This window comes from Idiotropiscis lumnitzeri, chromosome 16 (assembly GCF_059441095.1).
Source record: "Idiotropiscis lumnitzeri isolate Australia: NSW breed Sydney's pygmy pipehorse chromosome 16, RoL_Ilum_1.0, whole genome shotgun sequence".
NCBI lineage: Eukaryota > Metazoa > Chordata > Actinopteri > Syngnathiformes > Syngnathidae > Idiotropiscis > Idiotropiscis lumnitzeri.
Window position 1 is genome coordinate 4335937 of NC_142406.1, and position 18423 is coordinate 4354359.

The 18423-nt window shown below is 42.4% G+C and overlaps 2 protein-coding genes across 2 annotated transcripts in view; one reads left to right on the plus strand and one right to left on the minus strand.

Annotated features, from left to right (window-relative positions):
* Window positions 1–10093, plus strand: part of LOC148320945 (ephrin type-A receptor 10-like) — a 35809-nt gene extending 25716 nt beyond the window's left edge. Inside the window, exons 2-6 of the mRNA XM_088319445.1 lie at window positions 3951–4015; window positions 5762–6434; window positions 9619–9765; window positions 9861–9938; window positions 10023–10093. Coding sequence (XP_088175571.1) covers window positions 3951–4015; window positions 5762–6434; window positions 9619–9765; window positions 9861–9938; window positions 10023–10093 — 1034 coding nt within the window. The remainder of the gene's footprint in view (window positions 1–3950; window positions 4016–5761; window positions 6435–9618; window positions 9766–9860; window positions 9939–10022) is intronic.
* Window positions 10094–16733: 6640 nt separating this feature from the next.
* LOC148320946 (gamma-aminobutyric acid type B receptor subunit 1-like) overlaps window positions 16734–18423 on the minus strand; it is a 73476-nt gene continuing 71786 nt past the window's right edge. Inside the window, exons 10-11 of the mRNA XM_088319446.1 lie at window positions 17262–17325; window positions 16734–16843 (exon numbers count right to left, since the gene is read on the minus strand). Coding sequence (XP_088175572.1) covers window positions 16734–16843; window positions 17262–17325 — 174 coding nt within the window. The remainder of the gene's footprint in view (window positions 16844–17261; window positions 17326–18423) is intronic.

An 18423-nucleotide genomic window follows, 5' to 3' on the forward strand; every position in this document is an offset into this window, starting at 1 on the left:
TTGTGTTACCGAGAGCTATGTTTCACCAGAGAGAGCTATCTTTCTCCACGGCATCACGTTGGGTAAAAACCTCGCCTCTTTATGTGGTGAAAACAACCAAAAAGCCTCTAAACGGAAAGTGTAATGGCCCCTTTGGTTTTTGAAATGTGCCCCTTGCGACAAAGCCGCCTGCAATGGAAGCAAAAGAAAGCGTTTGTTACATAAAAAGAAGGTGCACTTTGATTTATTTGAGCGCTTTGCTGTTGGCGACGTCTCAACTTTGGAACTTGCGAGTAGACTTCTATGATATTTACTCATTACCAGGCTCAGAAGAAAAAAAATTATTCTGGATCAAGAGTATACTAAATCCTTCTTGGGCTTTGTGAGAATATATTTGAACCTTTTGTACAATCAATAAAAAAAATATAGCAAAGCATAGCTGCCATTTTTTTTTTTTTTTTAGCGTGCCTCTTTTACTGGAAAATAATCTTTGTTTAAACATAATAAAATGTTCAAGTTTTCATTTGCTGCCAAATTCTCAGGAGAATATGATATGGAATACGAATAATAAATCCACACACCTCACCTTGTACAATGATAACTGCGCCGCAAAACTGCTGACACAAACATCCAGTAACTTTTTAGCTGATGTTGAAGTCACCGTATCCCGGAAGGTCCCGAGGGTTGTGAGGAGTCTTGTGCCGTCGAAGCAATGTCCTCATGGGATGTATTGTTTTAGTCTGGCTATAGTGTGCATCTGCAATGCAAAGCGCCCAAGCGCTATATCCAGTTTTTACAATATTTAAATATATATTCTGATACGATAGGATGAGACCGCTGTGTAGTTTGCGTTTTGTGTTAATGTGCACGGAATACATTTTGATGTTTTGTCTTAAAAAAAAGAAAATTATTAGAAATTGTGTGTGTGTGTCAGGGTTATTATAGTTTTGGAATTTTAGTGATAGTTTGGTTTTGATTAATTTTTGTTTTAGTTTTTATTTTCAAAAACACTTAGTTTTAAATTAGATTTAGTTTTAGTTTTTTTTTTTTTAAGAGTTTTACCTGTTCAAAATATAAAAAAAAAAAAACAATAGACCATAGTAAGCACTTTTTATGGAGCATTTCAGATCGGGCTGAGTTAAATGTCAAGAGCAGGTGAGCTCCTTTTTGTTGAGTGCTGCTTTATGATGTCGCTTCCGTGAGACAGAAACTAAGTGGACTACAACTCTCACATGACTGCTCGACTTTCTCCTCTTCCGGAAAACGTCCTTGCCGTTAATATCGAAAGAAATGCTTTTAAAATCAACCGTTCATTATATTTCATATTTTTATATTGTTTTATTTCGTTAAAAAAATGTTTTTTTCAATTTTCAATGTGCATAGCAATGACAACTTCTTAATGGCACATACGGTATCTAATTCTGCATTTTTCTTGATATTTTTGTTTACTAATCTCCAGATTTTGGGTAAAGTTGTTAAATTTCTTGGAACTTAGCTGCCCTATTGCTGAATCCTATACCAAAATAAAAAGTTTGACTCCCACATTTTTGAGAATGAGAATATATTTTTTGTGGGTCTTGCAAAATCTCTCTTTTTTTTTTGGATTCAGAGTCTGAAAGACCAAACTCTAAACGACTCTCCTCTCCAAATCATCGCTGTTAATGATGAGCAATTATTTATGAAACAACCTTTGAATTAGTCATGGCCGCTATTTTGCTCATAGCTAATAAAGTGAGCGACGATGTCCTTGGTTATGTTCTCCCATTTTGGGTCTCTTCTGTTTTGATGTCCCATTTTACCTTTTTATTTTTTTGGGACTACTGCCTCTAGTCTTTGTTGTATGTTTCCGACCCCAAAGAGCCATTTGTGTGCCTAACTAGACTGTGATTACATGACTTCTGTATTCATTGTGTGATCATCGTGCCAACTATTTCCTCAGAGTCGCCGACATGACGTCTCACTAAGGAACATTTATCCCTTGGCGTTTAACCAATGTCTTCATTCATTTGCGCTCATGTTCACGTCCCCCCCCACACCCCCGCCCTCATCTCTGTTTGCCAGCTTTCCTCCATTTCATCCCTTTTTTTTTTTCCTCGCCCCTTCCCTTTTGCTGATGAGTTTCTCTCTGCCGGTGTCTCGCCTCAGCCTTCTCTCAGCAGTTCTCCTGCAACCTTGCCCTCTGCCGTTCTAATCTCCTCCAAAAGGCTCCATGTTATCTGCTAAGCACAGAAGCATGCTTTGGGCAGCCGCTGGTGTTAACCCAAAAACAATAAAGTTAAGTGTTTAGTAAATGATCTCTCACGGCACGTCATTGCTTCAAGTTTCGGCGCTCTAGCCAAGGCTCTGCGGTTGGCTTTAGGGGCGACCTTAAAAAAAAAAAAAAAAATGAGAGAAAAACTCTCCTAATAGCCGCTAAGCAATTTGTCCTCATAAAAAGTAAACTGCTGTTCCTTTAACGCTGGGATTTTTTTTTTTTTTGCTTGTTTGACAAAATTACAGGTTGGGAAGTAGGGATAAAGCCACTTAAAAAAAACAACAACAAAAAAACTCGATTCTCCCATATATAAGTGGAAATGACACATATGCATTATTACAGGGTTCATCAATCCTGTTCCTCAAGGGCCGGTGTCCTGCCTGTTTTACCATCTCTCCCCGCTGCAACACACCTGATTCAAATGATCAGATCTCGCTTCTGCAGACATTGCTGATTATCTGATCATTTGGTTCAGGTGTGTCGCAGCAGGGAGAGATGGGAAAGGGACAGGACACTCGCCCTCAAGGAACAGGATTGAAAACCCCTGCATTATTGCATCAATACAACGCATTTATGGTAAATCAAAATTTAGTCCCGCACATGGTGTGATAAGAGAATCGATTCCTTCATGGATTTAAGATGCAACAATTCATATCAGAAGACGTATTTGTCCACAGGATTGTTTACTCTAATATAAGCGGGCAAGCAGCTCATGTACAAGCTTGATTTGAAAACATTGCCCCCCTCCCCAAGACTGTAAAAAATTCCGTGCAAAGGGTCCTTAAGAATATTTTTTTCCCGGGTGCCAGCTGTCATGCGTATTGCCTCAAGGCTGCAGGTGTTGGGAAAAATTCACAACCTCTGTATGAGTTATGCTAGTTTGAAAACACACACACATTTTTTTTTATTGCTATTCACACATTCCAATGTGTCACTGTACTCAGAAATTAAAACACATGATTAAATTAAATAAAAGTAACTAAGTTAGGCAGATATAACCCACTTTTGGCAATATAAGGTGCCTTTGAACCGTTAACATTTCACCCAAAACAATTGAAAATTTTCCTCTGAAATTCATATTTATAGTATTAAGACCTATCAGAGTTTCTTAAAGGGGCAGTTACCTCACATCATGACTGTTACTTAAATGTTCATTATCATTACGAAAATAGAGTCTCGTCTTTTTACGAAATAATGTGTTGCTCACAATAAATCCACATTAAAAACAATTTGATTTAATATAACCGTGTGTTTGCCGTGCCAAAGTCGACATCCGATGAATGTGATGGTCTAAAATGTAGGAAGAGACTTATTATTGTGTTGCTCACTTATAATAGGACGTCGCAATGTCATTATTTTACGACATTTTCACGATGCCTTGTGAGCTGTCCATGGAGCTGGAAATTGGGACTTTTCCCACTGGGCGCACAACCACGCAACTGAAATCGAATTAAACGGGCACAGATCAATGACGATAAAGTCCTCAACAGACGCTATTAAAAGGTAACAATAAAATAATAAACTAACACAATAGGTCCATTTTTGACAAGCCTGCTTCGGAGTCAACGATCCGTATTTTATTAGTCCGGATGCAGCTTGTCATATTGCACTTTTAAAAAGTTGAGAGTAGAATCCTTTTTTTTTTTTGTGTTTGTTTTGGGTTGTCATGCACCATCAACAAACATATTTATCTAATCAACGTGTTTTCTTCCTGCAGTGGTGCTGCTGAATTCTAAAGAGACTCAGGCAGAGCTGGGTTGGACTTCGTATCCCCCCAATGGGGTGAGTTGGCATCTTTTGTTATTTCCGTGTTTGTTGACATGTCTCGTTGGGTTGCTGTGTTTCGTAACACAGCTGTCCCGCTCTGCAATCCGACTCATCAGATTTTCCAATCTCAGAGGTGTTAGCTCCAAGAAAAGAGAAACCGTAATGGGATTAGATTTGTGACAGTATTTGATTTTTGTCCGTATTTTGGTCATGAACAAATTTTCAGATTATCCCTTAAATTCTGAATTGAGCACCCCATAAAAGGATTTCCAGACTCATTTTGCATTCACACGAGTTGGCTCACAAGAACCTGATGGAGTTTCTCATCCACTCCTCCTCCGATTTACCCGCTCGACTCTCGGAGAGAACATTTTGCTGGCAGGCCGAGCGCAAACGCAACAAGTTTCACGAGATTGCATCCACTTGTCGTGCTGCCTGTCAGATCGGCCGCTCGATGAAAGAATCAATTGATGCATCAATCGCTCCCCTTCTGAAAAGAACATTTGTCACCGTGGCTGTGGTGTTGTTTAGCGCGAGAGCGGCACTAACAAGCCTTTTTCAATGCCTGCTTTGCTGCTCGACCGCGCTAAGTCGGAGAAGAACGCTTCATCAATAATGAATCGATCATAGGTTTGGCCTGGACCCACACTGAATCTTGATTCTTCATCTTAGCGACGTATTTTGGACAATTTTATGCTTACAGCGTTGTGAGAACATATTGGGGGGGAGGACATTTTTTTTTTGTTCCGGTGTAGCTTAGCCAAAAGAAGTCAATAAAGGTTGAGTGCCCTCGGAGGTGATGACTCCGTATTTTATCCCGCTTTTATTTCCAGCAGCTCTCACAATACTTGTCCATCTAGAATACGGTATGTTTGTGCATTCGCAACGACGCGCTTTGAAGCAGTTCAGGATTTTAAATTGAAGCCATCTGTCAAGGTTCCACACACCAGGCTTGTGGTTTTGAAATTTTCTTTTGTAACTGCATAGTGCATCTTAGACCAAATTATTAATTTTCATGCACGTATTTTGTGTAGTATTTTTTTTTTTGTCAATAAGTTTTTAGAATATTTACAACTTCACAGTTGTCTTTTTCCTGTCAGTTACATCAAGCTCAGTGTGCACTGGTGGATTTTATTTTATTTTTGTTCTTTTGCAATTTTATAGACTGTCACTGTTAGAAATTGCCGTTTGCGCCGTTGTGGGAGTGAACACTGTCGACCTGATTCCCGGCCATCCCTCATTTGCTTTAAATTCAGTGCACATGGCGGAGTCTGTGCACAAAATAGGTTTGTAAGAAACTGCAAGATCTCCACTTGCGGATAATGTCAAGTTGGCTTCCGATCGTAATTCCCAAACACTATAAACTCGACTTGTCACTTGAAATTGTACTTTCACTAAACTGAAGATGAGCTATTTTTTACGCTTCTCTACGAAAATAGGACCCCTTTGTTACTTTGATGCTTATTCTTTGGACATCTGTTGACAAAGTTTTTTTTTTTTTGATTCCGTGTGCCTTTGTTGGTTTTTGGAGAAAAAAATTCTTATTGTCACTCCTCTCACCGCTTTCTTGCATCTCGGTCCGCCATTTGCCATGTTAGTCGCTAGCCATAACATAAGAGGCATAATTTCCGACGCACCATATCATATTAAATATTCAAAGATTGTGATCTTTCCGATTAATTCTAAGCTTGAAAAGGTAACTTGACATGACAAGTTTGTGTGTAATTATTTCTTATTTTTATTTTTTTTTCTCCACTCCAGTGGGAGGAGATAAGCGGTGTAGATGAAAAGTACAAGCCCATCCGGACTTATCAAGTGTGCAATGTGATGGAGCCGACCCAGCAGAACAACTGGTTGCAAACCGGCTGGGTGGCACGTCGAGGCGGCCAGCGCATCTTCGTGGAACTTCAGTTCACGCTTCGCGACTGCAACAGCATTCCCGGCGTGGCGGGCACCTGTAAGGAGACCTTCAACCTCCTGTACGTCGAATCGGACCGGGACCTCGGCGGCGTGACCCGAGAGGACCGCTACACTAAGATTGACACCATCGCTGCCGACGAGAGTTTCACGCAGGGTGATTTGGGTGAAAGGAAGATGAAGCTGAACACCGAGGTTCGGGAGATTGGTCACCTCAACCGTCGGGGCTTCCACCTGGCGTTCCAGGATGTTGGAGCCTGCGTAGCTCTAGTGGCGGTGCGGGTGTACTACAAGCGCTGCCTCGCCACCGTCCAGAACCTGGCCATCTTTCCCGACACGGTAGCCGAGGCGGCTTTTTCCACGCTGGTCGAGGTGCGCGGCAGCTGCGTCAACAACTCCGAGGTGGACGCCGACAGCCCCCCCAGGATGCATTGCAGTGCCGAAGGGGAATGGCTGGTCCCGATTGGGAAATGCAGCTGCAGTGCAGGTTACGAGGAGGGACACAGCAGCTGTGAAGGTAGGAATGCGTCAACAATGACCAACGTTGGGGAAAATGAGCCTGGATTGAAAAACGAAATAACAGCCACAATGAGCTTCCTGTCAGGAGGAAGGCCAATTGAAAAAAGATGATTTGCGTGGAAGATATAACAGTCTATTGATGTCAAAAAACGTTCTTTTACATGACAACAATGCGAGACAGAAGAATAAAGAAACAACCACAGAACAAAGACATCCTCTCAAATACAATAGTGCTGATTTTCCTTTAAAAATTCAATTATTATCAAATTATTTTCCAGATATGAAATTCGGCTGTTAGGTCAAATAAAGAGAAACGTATCAACTTTTTGTGTGCTACAGCTTTCGCAGCCTACATGCACACGCAGCAGCTGAGTTGATAACGCCCTTGACACGGAATAGCGATGCGATCACGTAATTACACGTAGACATTAGAAAAGACGGCTCATCCCTGGAAGGAGAGGATAGCACCGATTTATAAGCCATGATCCAACCAGGGCGGGGCGTCGCCCGACTTTAGCTAACGGACGTCGGCTTAGCCCTGGTTGGTTTGACTCAATTCCCTTTTGTTGTATTAAATACTAATAGGCGGGTTTGGTGTATTGGAGTTTGATGACGATAACACATTACAAGAACGGAGTAGATATAAATCCATTGGAGATTTTTTTCATCTAATAAGGCTGCAAGGCAATTCTCTAGGAATTTACGATACATAATTATAACGTGGCAAATAAAAGAAGAATTCTTAATTAACAATACGGTGGCCGGATAGCCACCAGCAATGACAGCTGCCTCACCCAATCAGTCATATCGCGAAAATATACGTGTGCATTCAAAAAGATGCAAAAAAAACCGCCCCTAAAGACATTGTTGCAAATCTCCAAAGACGTGGTATGCGAGGCGTCACAATCCGAATGTGCGTGTGTTTCTGTGTGTGAACATGGTGACTAATGTACTGTGCCCTCATTCTGTTGAAAACCACAGCTTCACTTCTGCCATTTACATCCAGCCAAAAAAAGCACCCGCACACACATTCCCACTCATGTGTGGTGTGCGGAGGGCGGCTGACGTAAAAAGAGTCCGAAAATGACGAGCAAAAAAAAAAAAAAAAAGTGAAATCTTCTGGCTGTCGCGGTTAAAGCTTTCGCAGCTCATCTTGCTTTGTTTTTGGAACGCGACGTGGGAGTTGTTGTCAATGGGCAGGCGATTGTGCGGCCTGTGTGGTACTTAGCCGATATAAAATGCAGAAGCATCACCCCGCCAGGTGATTGTACAAAAAAAAAAAAATCAAATCTACTGATGCGTTGCCTACATAAACGATTTTGAAATGGATATATGATGTGCCATTGCTAAGACTGTGGAGGTGGTAACAGAATTGAGAGATCGTGTGATGCGGTGTTGGATAGAAAATGTTTGAGTCTCTGAATGAGCTGTTTTCACGAGTCGGAACAAAAGGGAGAGCTGACAGTTCAGCGGAGGAAACTTAGCGAGTGAAAAGAAGTGCTCACTCTGAATCAGTCTCCCTCTCTTGGCACCAAATTCTATTCATTTTGGGACTTGGAGTGCTTTCTTTTTTTTTTTTTTTTTTTTTTGTTCTACTCAGACACGCCATTAGGTACACTTTCCGGATCAGTAAGACAAGGAAAGCATTGTCAATTCTGTGCATTTGTCATTTTTTCTATTTGGAAGCCCAGTGAGATACATTTCTACTCCTATACAACCGTGAAATTCCAGTCTCCAAAACGTTTCGCGCATCCTACACAAAACTCTAAAAAAAAATGACCGTACTCAAGTGCTTAACGAAGCAAGCGTAAGATGCACCAAGTGTCTCAACACAGGTCAATAATATTGACGAGCCTGTGAGTAGCTTCCGATAACGGCGTGAGATGTGTTGTCTCGTAGAGGATTACTAGCCCATGCGATGTAACAGTCACGTCAGTCCCGGCAACACTGGATTACTGCAATTCAAATTTATTTTAATAGCCCTTAATCACAAGAAAGTCGCAAACGACACAGTTGACAAATATTAATGACAGGATAAAACTCGAAACACCTTCTTCTGGGAGGAAAATGTGAAACCTTGAGAAGGGACCACAGATGGAGTCCTCTTCCAGGATGAAGGCCTTAACACGGTAAGCCATACGATGTGAGTTGAAATAATGTGAAAGTCAATGCATGAAGACAATTCCGGTGAAGCAATTTGCACCTGATGAGATGACAAAATGCTTATCGTCTCGGTCGCATTATGCTAATATTAAACACGCAAGCTAGCCACGTACGAAGCCCGCTCAACAATTGCAAATTATAGCTGGTAAATATTTTCGCATAACTGGCTGCGAGTGAAAACAAAACTCTTAAAAGTTATCTCTGTGACTCGAGCTGTAAAAAAAAAAAAACTTTTGAAATCAAAGGCTTTCTGTGAAAACATGCTCGAAAGGCCTCGGATTGAAATCTCTTGAGAAACAAAGTAAATTGCAACCTTCGCGTTCTCGGTTTTGGCTCCCCCGCTAATTGTAGAAAATGTGTGTGGCCTTAAAGAGCTCAGGGTCATTTTCTTGTGATGCTTGAAATTGAATAACTACAAATGAATGTACAGTATGTCAGGAATGGATCCACGGAGGTTATCTCGTCGACTGTTAATGAATAAGGAACGCTTCTTCCTGTCGCGGCGGCGGCGGCGGCGGCGGCACTTGACCAGCCTCCAGTAAAACGTCGACGCAAACATGCGGCAGGACATAGCTGCAAATTTGCATATCCGCCTGCGCCGCTTCTTGCGTGTAAAATGAAGATGTAAAATAGAGAGAAAAAAAAAAAAAAGAATAGCGAATTAAACAAAGTAGGGAGGCGAGCTATTCGTCGTTTTACTGGCTGTCAGCAAGACTTGCGTGCGCGCTCTTTATCATATATCTCCAGCTTTACACTGATGGCTGCACACATGTTCTCCGGTCTCATTATGAAATGATGAACCACCGCCAGCCGCTGCGGTCTGAGGCAAAATAAATTATGTAATAATTCACCTCGCAAACGCCGTGTTTTCCGTGCATGCGTTTCTGTCGCACTCGCGAGTTCCTTCCTTTTTCTAATTAAGGCGGCCTGCTCTTTGTTGTGTAATTACTGCGAGTGTGGAGCACGCCTTCAGCACATTCTCTTATTATCTTTCTGTTGTTTGCTGCTCAACAATCCAGCTCCTGGCGCCTTGGCCACCCTGCTGTTCCTTCCTGTCGCTCTTCTTCCCATTTTTTTATTTTCCCCACTTCACTTCATCACTTCGCTGACCTATTTACCCCCCATGCACTCCCGACGCTGCAGAAGTGCTCGCTTAATTTTTGCAGGTACGCTTCTCGACCGCTTCCGGGATGTCGACTTTTTGATTTCAAGCGAGCTTGCCGTCTTTCCACTCTTCTTGATTTTTTTCCTACTTTTTCAGTGTGCCTATCCATCAAGCTGTTATTACCGCTCCACCCGTCCCCCTCGCATTGCCCTCCTGTTGGGACCATGTGGCAGGGTGAGGCGGGTGGAGAGGCAGGTTAACTGGTTGAAATCTGCTCTTGAAGCTGGAGATTTATTTGGCGGTGTTTGTGTGATTAAGATTTGGCACCGGTGCCCAATCCTCTTTCTGAAGTTGTACCTTGTGTTCCACTCATTCTACCCCCTTCGTGACCTCATTAACTCTCTCTTAATCATCTTGTTCTGAGTCAATTGTTACTTTCAAAGCTCTGTCGAGCTTTTGTTTCGCTAGTTTCTGCCTGCAAGTATTTTTGGGGTAAAACTGTGAAGTATTGGCGCATATTATCATCACGTTAACAGCGTCTGTCAATTGTCTTTTCAACTAAATAAATGTTTATGCTTTTGAGTTTGAGTCGGGAGCAAGCTTGCAACCAGCAAACCAGCGAACAACTAGATAGCGTCCCTTTAAAATTGCAGAGCTACGATTAGATGTTATACTTGAAGTAAGTTTACTAAGAAATTCCAGCTGAGCGCAAATAAATTTAGGATTCGATTATACTTGGCAACATAAGAGCGCAGATGTACAGAACGGAGACAGAAGGAGTTGCTAGTCAGATGTGACATTCGGAAGTTCAGTGACCCCCCCCCCCCCCCCACCTTGGCCCGATCTCTCATAAACGGAAGCTGGTCCTAGGGCCCTCTATTGACCATTTGCATTTGAATTAGGGTACTTGTGGCCAAAGTAGTTGACTGCCAAATGAGCTCTGATACTTATGTATAAAAAATATTGCACCCCCTGACACGCGTTTATATGCGCTTTAAAGACGACAAGTCTGGTCACCAAATTTCCCGTCCTTTTGCCTCTTGACTTCATGAAGTTCTTAACAATTGACTAAAATACATTAATAATTGCCTCCTTAATCCAAAATGTTTGTGACTCTCTCGCCACCACATTTTTCACCCTTTTTCTATATACCAGATCTGCTTGGCTCGGTGCCCGCTTTGCCCATCTGGTCCTCCTGCTTCCCTGCTTCCCTCCATCCTTCCCCATCCATCTCTTCCCCCGACTTCTGTTAGTCATCTCTTCCACCTGCCTTCATTTTAAATAATTCACACTCTCCTGGGAGACGGGGGGGGGGGGATCTAATGTGCTCTTTTGGGAAGGGCATCTGATATATTTGTTTGGCTAGCCTGCCAAGCAACATGTGGCAAGACAGCACGCAAATAGACTCACCAGAAAACTCTCACTCACTCTCATGTAAATGCAGACCTATTGTCACATGAAATATCGTGGATTTTGAATATGTGAGCGGGGTGGAGGCTAAGGAGTCACCGTTCATTCATCTCCTGCCTTTATTTACAGAGAAGCGGTCGAGGAAAGAATGCGAGCGAGAGACAAACGGGTCATTATGAGTGTGGATGAGATGAACATTGGGGAGACTGAACTGTCAGGGAATTCTTGTGCTGTTTGTGAGTCGCTTTGCAAGAGAGCTGAATGCATAAAATATGAGTTATAAAAGCGTCGGACAAATTCAAATGCATACGCAATGGCGGCGCGCAAAGAGGAGGCAGCGGCGGCGACTCAAGAGTGAAAAGAAGCTGAACAACGAATGAGCGTCACAGAGTAGAAGTAAAACAAGTGAGTTATGGAAGCTTCAGGGTTCTGAAAACAAAGTTTAACAAAAGGTCAGTGTTAATAAGAGAAGTTCCGAGGCCGCGTCGAATCGCAGAGCCGAGAGTTATCGGAAACAAACGCGGAGGAGGGTAGCGATGAGAGAACTTGTCACAGCCAGTGAGACGACGGCTTCAACATGCAAATGAGAGCGCATTACCACCGCCCGCCTTGTCCCACTTTGAATCCTGCATGCCAGACTCATGCATTAAATACGGTCGACATGAATGCATTCAAGAACAGGTTGGCTCTCCGGCTTTAATCACTTTGCATCCTCGCATGATCTGACGTCCTCATTTCTGTCGGCCTCCCTCTTAGATAGTGTTGGAATTATCCGCTAAATAGATGCACATTACTATGTAATAAACCCTTAGTTAACTAACTATTACGACTACATACCCACAGGGTTGTTTCCTGACTGCCCTCTGTGTGCAAACACTGGATTGGTTAAAAAATTATCCATTTTAGGTGAGAGGCCAGTGTGTAGCAATTGCCCTGCTGTCCCTAAATCATTTCGCCCCCCCCCCCCCAACCCCCACACCCCATTCGCCCTCCACTAATAACTTTCCATCTGTTCAAAATTGATGTGGGATATGTGTATAGAGCTATCTGCCCCCACTTAACCTTGGAGAAATGTACTTCTTCTAGTAGAACAGTAGAGAAAATGAAAAGATGGTGACCCGTCGTCGATGAACAAACACTCTTATTATGAAAGGGACCTTGACAGGAAATATTGCGGAATTATTTTTTTTTGTAGATGACATTTCTGGGATTTATTGCTGGTAAATGTATTCCAATCAGCCAAGTACATTTCTTCTCAACCTTTTTTTTTTTTATATCTAAATGAGGTCCACATTGATTTGTTTGTTTAGGTTTTATTCCATACATGGGTTTTATAAATGCGTGTTAGATGAATTCTCACTTGGTTAGATTAGTGTACAATTTGCCAATACATTTTTACACGAGGTTAGATTTTTGATGGATTAATTTGATGGTTCTCAGATGAAGCAAAATTGCATGAAGCTTTGTGGAGATAGACAAGATAAAATTTTGGGACTGGGTTTGATCAAAGCGGGGATCCATTAATTTATTTTTCGCTTATGTTTGTCAGTGTGTTATGAATCATAAGGGCGCTGACCCGACCAAGGAGGTAAAAAAAAAAAAAAAAGAAAGAAAAGAAAACCACAAGAAGCGAACTCTTATTCTCGCGTAAGGGTCTTCAATCCTGTTCCTCAAAGGTCCGCAGTCCTGTCTGTTTTCAAATGATCAAATAACCACTGAGGTCTACAGAAGCTGGATAACTATCCTGATCATTTGAATCAGGTGTGTCGTAGCAAAGCGAAATGCAAAACAGACAGGACATTGAGGAACAGGATTGAAGACTCCTGTTCAAGCAATACAAGCTTGGTTTTAGTGCATGTATTTACCTTTCTGATTTCGAGTGCATGTATGATATTGCGTGAGTGTGTGTGTGTGCCGGCTGTTGTCTCTGTACTCGCAGCTTGTCTGAGGGGGACCTGTCGTGAGGAGAGCGCGCTTGTCCCCCTGGCTGCAGCATGCGATCCTGTGCCAGCTTGGCTCCCCAAGCCTGCCTGCCTCCCTCATTTTGTTATCATTTGTTGCACCCTCCCTCAAACACATCGATCCTCACCACATCCCAAGTAGACTGACTGACATTTCCAGGGACACCCGCGTTCCTCCCGCAAGCATGCAGATAATCGCGCACACATGCATGCAAACACAATTTCTTAAACCGGTGCATTTGTATTCACGTGTTCCGCGCATGCGTGTCGATATTCACGGATCCGAGTCAAACCACAAACCGTACTGTACGCGTGATGAAACCCGGGCTCATGTGCATTACTTAGCCATTACCCATCCATCTGTTTCTTCCGCCTCAGCTCAGACACACACATGCTTTGTTGTGATGTACAATCATGCAGTGTTCGGCAAACACCCAGTAGTCCTGGTGCTGATGAAACAAACCATAATCCCTTTGGACGGACAGACTTATTAGCACCTTAGGCACTCACACATCACTGAGTAAAACGCATTAAAACCAGACACGCATTCTGGATTAGACGTATTCTGTGCGCATTCTTTCAAATATTTTTATTTTTTTTTGCTGTGACACTTTACTGTCTGCAGTCTTTTTCCATCCTTTCACTTTTGCTGGCTCTCCCATACTAATGCATGCACATTCACAAAGGGGGCACAGTGGGAAGTGATTGGCATCCGAAAGCGTGTGCTATGGGGGGGCGAGAGTAAGTGCGACATCGTACAGCTCGGAAATGCGGCAGTTGAAGTCAATGATTTAGTTTTAGATTTAGATTTAATTTTGTTTGACATTTTCCAAACCGAACTGCTCAACAAAACCCTAAAAAAAAATGTGACTTTTAATATAATATTTGTCATAACCACAATTTAATTTTCCGCATCTTGAATCACATGATCAAGCACTTTAAATAATTGCGACATCACCACTCGAATCTCTGCTTCACTCACCAGCTCGTGTTTCTGATACAATTCCGAACATCGTGCACATCTATGGCCTCTGGTCTGCAAGACTTTCTTTGTTCAGTCAACCCATGTTCTTATCGCTTTTTTTCTCTCTTGCCGTGTTCAGCTTCTGCCCAAAAAATAAATCGAATGTTGAATTTGTAATTTTACCTCCCTGTCATGCATAATGCTCCACGGACACAGCATGAGTGAGCCTTTGCAGTGCTGTGTGTATTTGCACAGTTTAAACAATCAGACTTGGAGGGGGGGGGGGGGCACACATACGCTAGTTTTGGCGTATTTTTGCTCGGCAACAGCTTGTGCAAATGTACACCTCCTCACGGACAAGAAATTAACGGATGTCTTGCTTAGGCCCAACATGAATGCGCAAACACAATATGCAAAAAAAAAACAAAAAAAAAACGGAAAGAACTCACCTCGCTGACTTTCTTGTTCCTGCTGACTGTTGGCGCCTAAAATTTATTACGAAGGGACTCCTACAAGTGAAGCTCATTGAATTGCTTCTGTTATAGATCGGATTTGTTGTTTTTTTGTTTTAGTTTTTTCTTGCAGTGAGAAGCCGCATGACTTCCCACGCCCGATCAATCGTGTTTGTTTGCTGTTCGCGAGCCCTGCCGACTGTGATGGATGACGTATTTATGAAGCCCCTGTCCATGATTAAGGAGTGCGAGTATCATCCAGTTAGACAAAGAGACGGACCGGTGGATTAAATAGAGGACAGACAAAAGGACGGAGAATGGAGGGAATGATGGATGGCTCGAGGGACGGATGACATGGAGGGATTTAGGGAAGGAAGTCAGGGGGGTTGGGCTGCCTGCTCGGATCGGAAGGTCAGAGTCAGCGGGAAGCGTTGGACTCCAGCAAGCCACATAAACACACACACACATTTGTTCTCAATTATTGACAAACATTGAATAAAAAAAAAAAAAAGGGCATGATGAGTCAGCCGGTGCTCTCGTTTCTTATTTACCAGTCCTACATCTTTGTCTTTCCCATCCCAACTATTACACAGTCACATGCAAGCAGATTTTTTCTATTAGTCTTCCCCCTATGCTATGTCATTATTCTCATTTAGCACTTGAATAAATCTTGCACGGGTTTATGTGGCAGTAATAGTAAACCAGACAGCGGTAGATCGGCAGGCGAGGACTGGATGGAAAGACGGATGGACAGCAGATTACTGCAAGTGCTGCAAGATAGAAAGCGACATGTTTAATAGTCTGGAGATAAGATGGGAAGCCTTTTGCATGACAATACAGTTTGGAAGCAGACTGATGCTGGAGATAAGCAACTGGTCACCGTTTGATTTTGCATCGCCAAAATCTGTCTTGTTTTGTGGGTATGAACAGTAAAAGCCCAAATCGTGGAACGGGGCTTTATTCAAACCTCGTAATTAGCGATGATAACGAGTGGTGTAGATGCGGAAAAGAGGATCTGCAGTTCTTTTTATGCCAGAACAGTTTTTCGGATTTTTATACACTCCTTCTGTGGTTACTTAGATTGGGATGGATATTTATTAGAAAATGCAGTTGGACAGAACGAGGTTTTAGAGAGGAGAGATGGAGAGAAGTGAGAAGAGGAAAAAAAACCCCACAAAGTTCTAACAGTGTTACATTGGAGTAGGGCTCTATCTGGCACAGTAATGTAATGAGAAGAAAATAAGGCGGAACAGGACAGAACAGGACATTGATTGTTAGTGGCTACGCAGTCTCCCAAGGGTTTCAAACCATTTTTTTCTCCCGGGCCGCGTCATAGTTTTGGTTTCCCTTGGTGGGCCATTTAATTTTTAAAATCAGAATCCAAGAAAATGCTGTTTATGCAACTACAGTTCAATCCATTTTAAAAGTGTGATTGGTATAAAAAAAATGCAATATTTTAAAGTTATTAAAATTGAATTCAATTTGCAATTTTGGTATTTTTGCAAGAAACATGAAGTTGCGAATGATTTGCCCTCGCGGGCCACATAAAAATGATATGGCGGGCCAAATCTGGCCCCCGAGCCTGGAGTTTGACACCCGTGCAGTATCCAAACCCCCATCGAAATTAAGTACAGGATGAGAATACGGTCTGGGAAGTTGACAAACTCACAAACTAAATTAATTATTAGTATTGTGATATTTTCAAGCTGCTGTCGACAAAGTCCGATTGTCACAAAACAAACATGTTTGAGCGCGGACTAATTCAAATTAATTATTCATCCTAATTAATTCGCTCCCCATTAAAAATAATTTATTAATCAGTTGCCAAATATTCCCATAGTCCTATAAGGAAATTTAGTCAAATGCCCATCTTGAGTCATTATTACCTCAACCGCGTTAGGATCCATTTAACTAATTTTATTCCTTCATTATTACTGTTTTGAATGTTCTCCACATTTAAAACATTCTCGTGCACGTTTCTTGGCTGAAGTCACCTTCATGAACCGTTTTAGGAGGTATCCATGAGTGCAACTGGAGGTTTATTTGACTTGTCCTGTCCCAATGGGATGCTCGTATATCTCTCAGGCTGTTGTTGTGGTTAAGGGCAGTGTGCGAAGCGACTCTGGTAACGATATAGATTTGATTATTTTCCCATTTGTTTGTCACACCCGGACAGTCCAACTTTGCTTAGGTTGCTCTTCGTAAATTATTGATTCGACCAAAGTGTCTGCCTCCTTGGGTTTCATTGCAAACAGATATCGTGGATGTCTTTCAGTCTGCCAACCTGCCTGGCTGTCACGCCAGTGATGTCCTCTACCCGAATAGGACAAATTGACTCGTCCCAGGGGCTGCCTGAGGGGGGGGGACACTGCTGACTCTTACGATAACGTCTTCACTGACGGTCTTATGCAGAAACAAGTCAGCTTGCACGTTTTACTTAACCAACAGCGCAAACAGTTTTGGCAAAAGGAGAATGAGAACGCTCGAGAAATGCCACGGCAGTTGATGTTTTGATTTATTTAACATTCAGACTATTGATTTTTTTTTTCTTTTTACATCAAAGCATTTTAATGGTCCTATTTACGTGGACGTCTCTCATGTTTGTGACCCTCGCGATGCGTCCATCTGTGTGCTTCGCGCAACGATTCCCTCGAGGGCCTTCCAAACTCACTGATGGCACATGAGAAAGCGTCACCTATAAACACTGGCATCAATAACTACTCTCTCTCTCTCTCCGGGTCTCTTTCTCTCTCGCTCGCCGCTGACTGACCGTTGTTTATATGGCTGTAAAATTCAATTAGGCTGCAGGCGAGCAGGCCGGCCTGCATTACTGCCTGCCAGGGTGACATTTCATTTGCAATGAATCATGGGCCAGAAGAGGGCCGGGCAGGCGAGCAAAACAACACTTCTCCTGCGATCTGTCCACTTTTTCCTTCTTTATTTTTTTCATTCTTCCTGCGCTTTACACACACTTCTTGTTACTGTGGTTCATTTCCCCTGCTGAGCTGTGACGAAAACTGTCACAGCTTCCGCCTCTTATATGGTGTTTATAAAAAGTCTGAACACCCTTGTACAAATGTTTTTTTGTGATACAAAAGAAATCTATACCTCATTTCGAACCTTTTCTACTGTTCTTGTGACCTATAACCTGCTCAACTGGGGAAGGGAAACTCTTATAATCGTGGCTTTGGCTGTGTTCAGAATAATCCATCACACTCTAATTTGCGATAAATGGGAGTCAGCACACACCGGGCACCGTTTAAAATGCTTCTGATTCGTTCAGATGTTCGAGTTGGTTTTTCCTGGCATTTGTTACGCTTTCCAGTAGAGACCTGTATGTTTTGTGATACTGACTAACATCTGGAATTCCACTTTGACTAAGTTTGATTTTGTGTTTTGGTGATATGAATATTTAGTTTTTTTTATTGGAAAATAATGCTTCGTGAATTGTCAGCACACGCAATACGCACACTTACTAATTAGACAAAACAGCCACTACTTGCCAGCAATTTCTGCAGATCCCGTGGTGCTGTCGCCGACTTTTTTTGGAGCGACGTCCAGATGTTGATGACGTCACTGTTCTGCAATGGTTTTCTCCACTTGATGATCACTGTGTTCCATGGTATATTTAATGTGTTGGTAATTCTTTTGTACTCTTCTCCTGATTGTGCTATTGAGCAATCAACATCCACTCTGAGGTGTGTGAAGCTCTCTGTTGTACCACGACATTATGCTGTAAGATTGTGACTAACAAACTGTCTGTAAATCCCGACTAGAGCCGCTTTATTTGGGGTTAATCAGAGGTATTTGAAATGGTGGCAGGTGCGAGCTGACTGGCATTTAACACGAGTTTTGACAGTTGACGGTATCTACAAGATACACACAGCACATTCATACATCTTGATGGAGGATATGCACAATGACACAACACA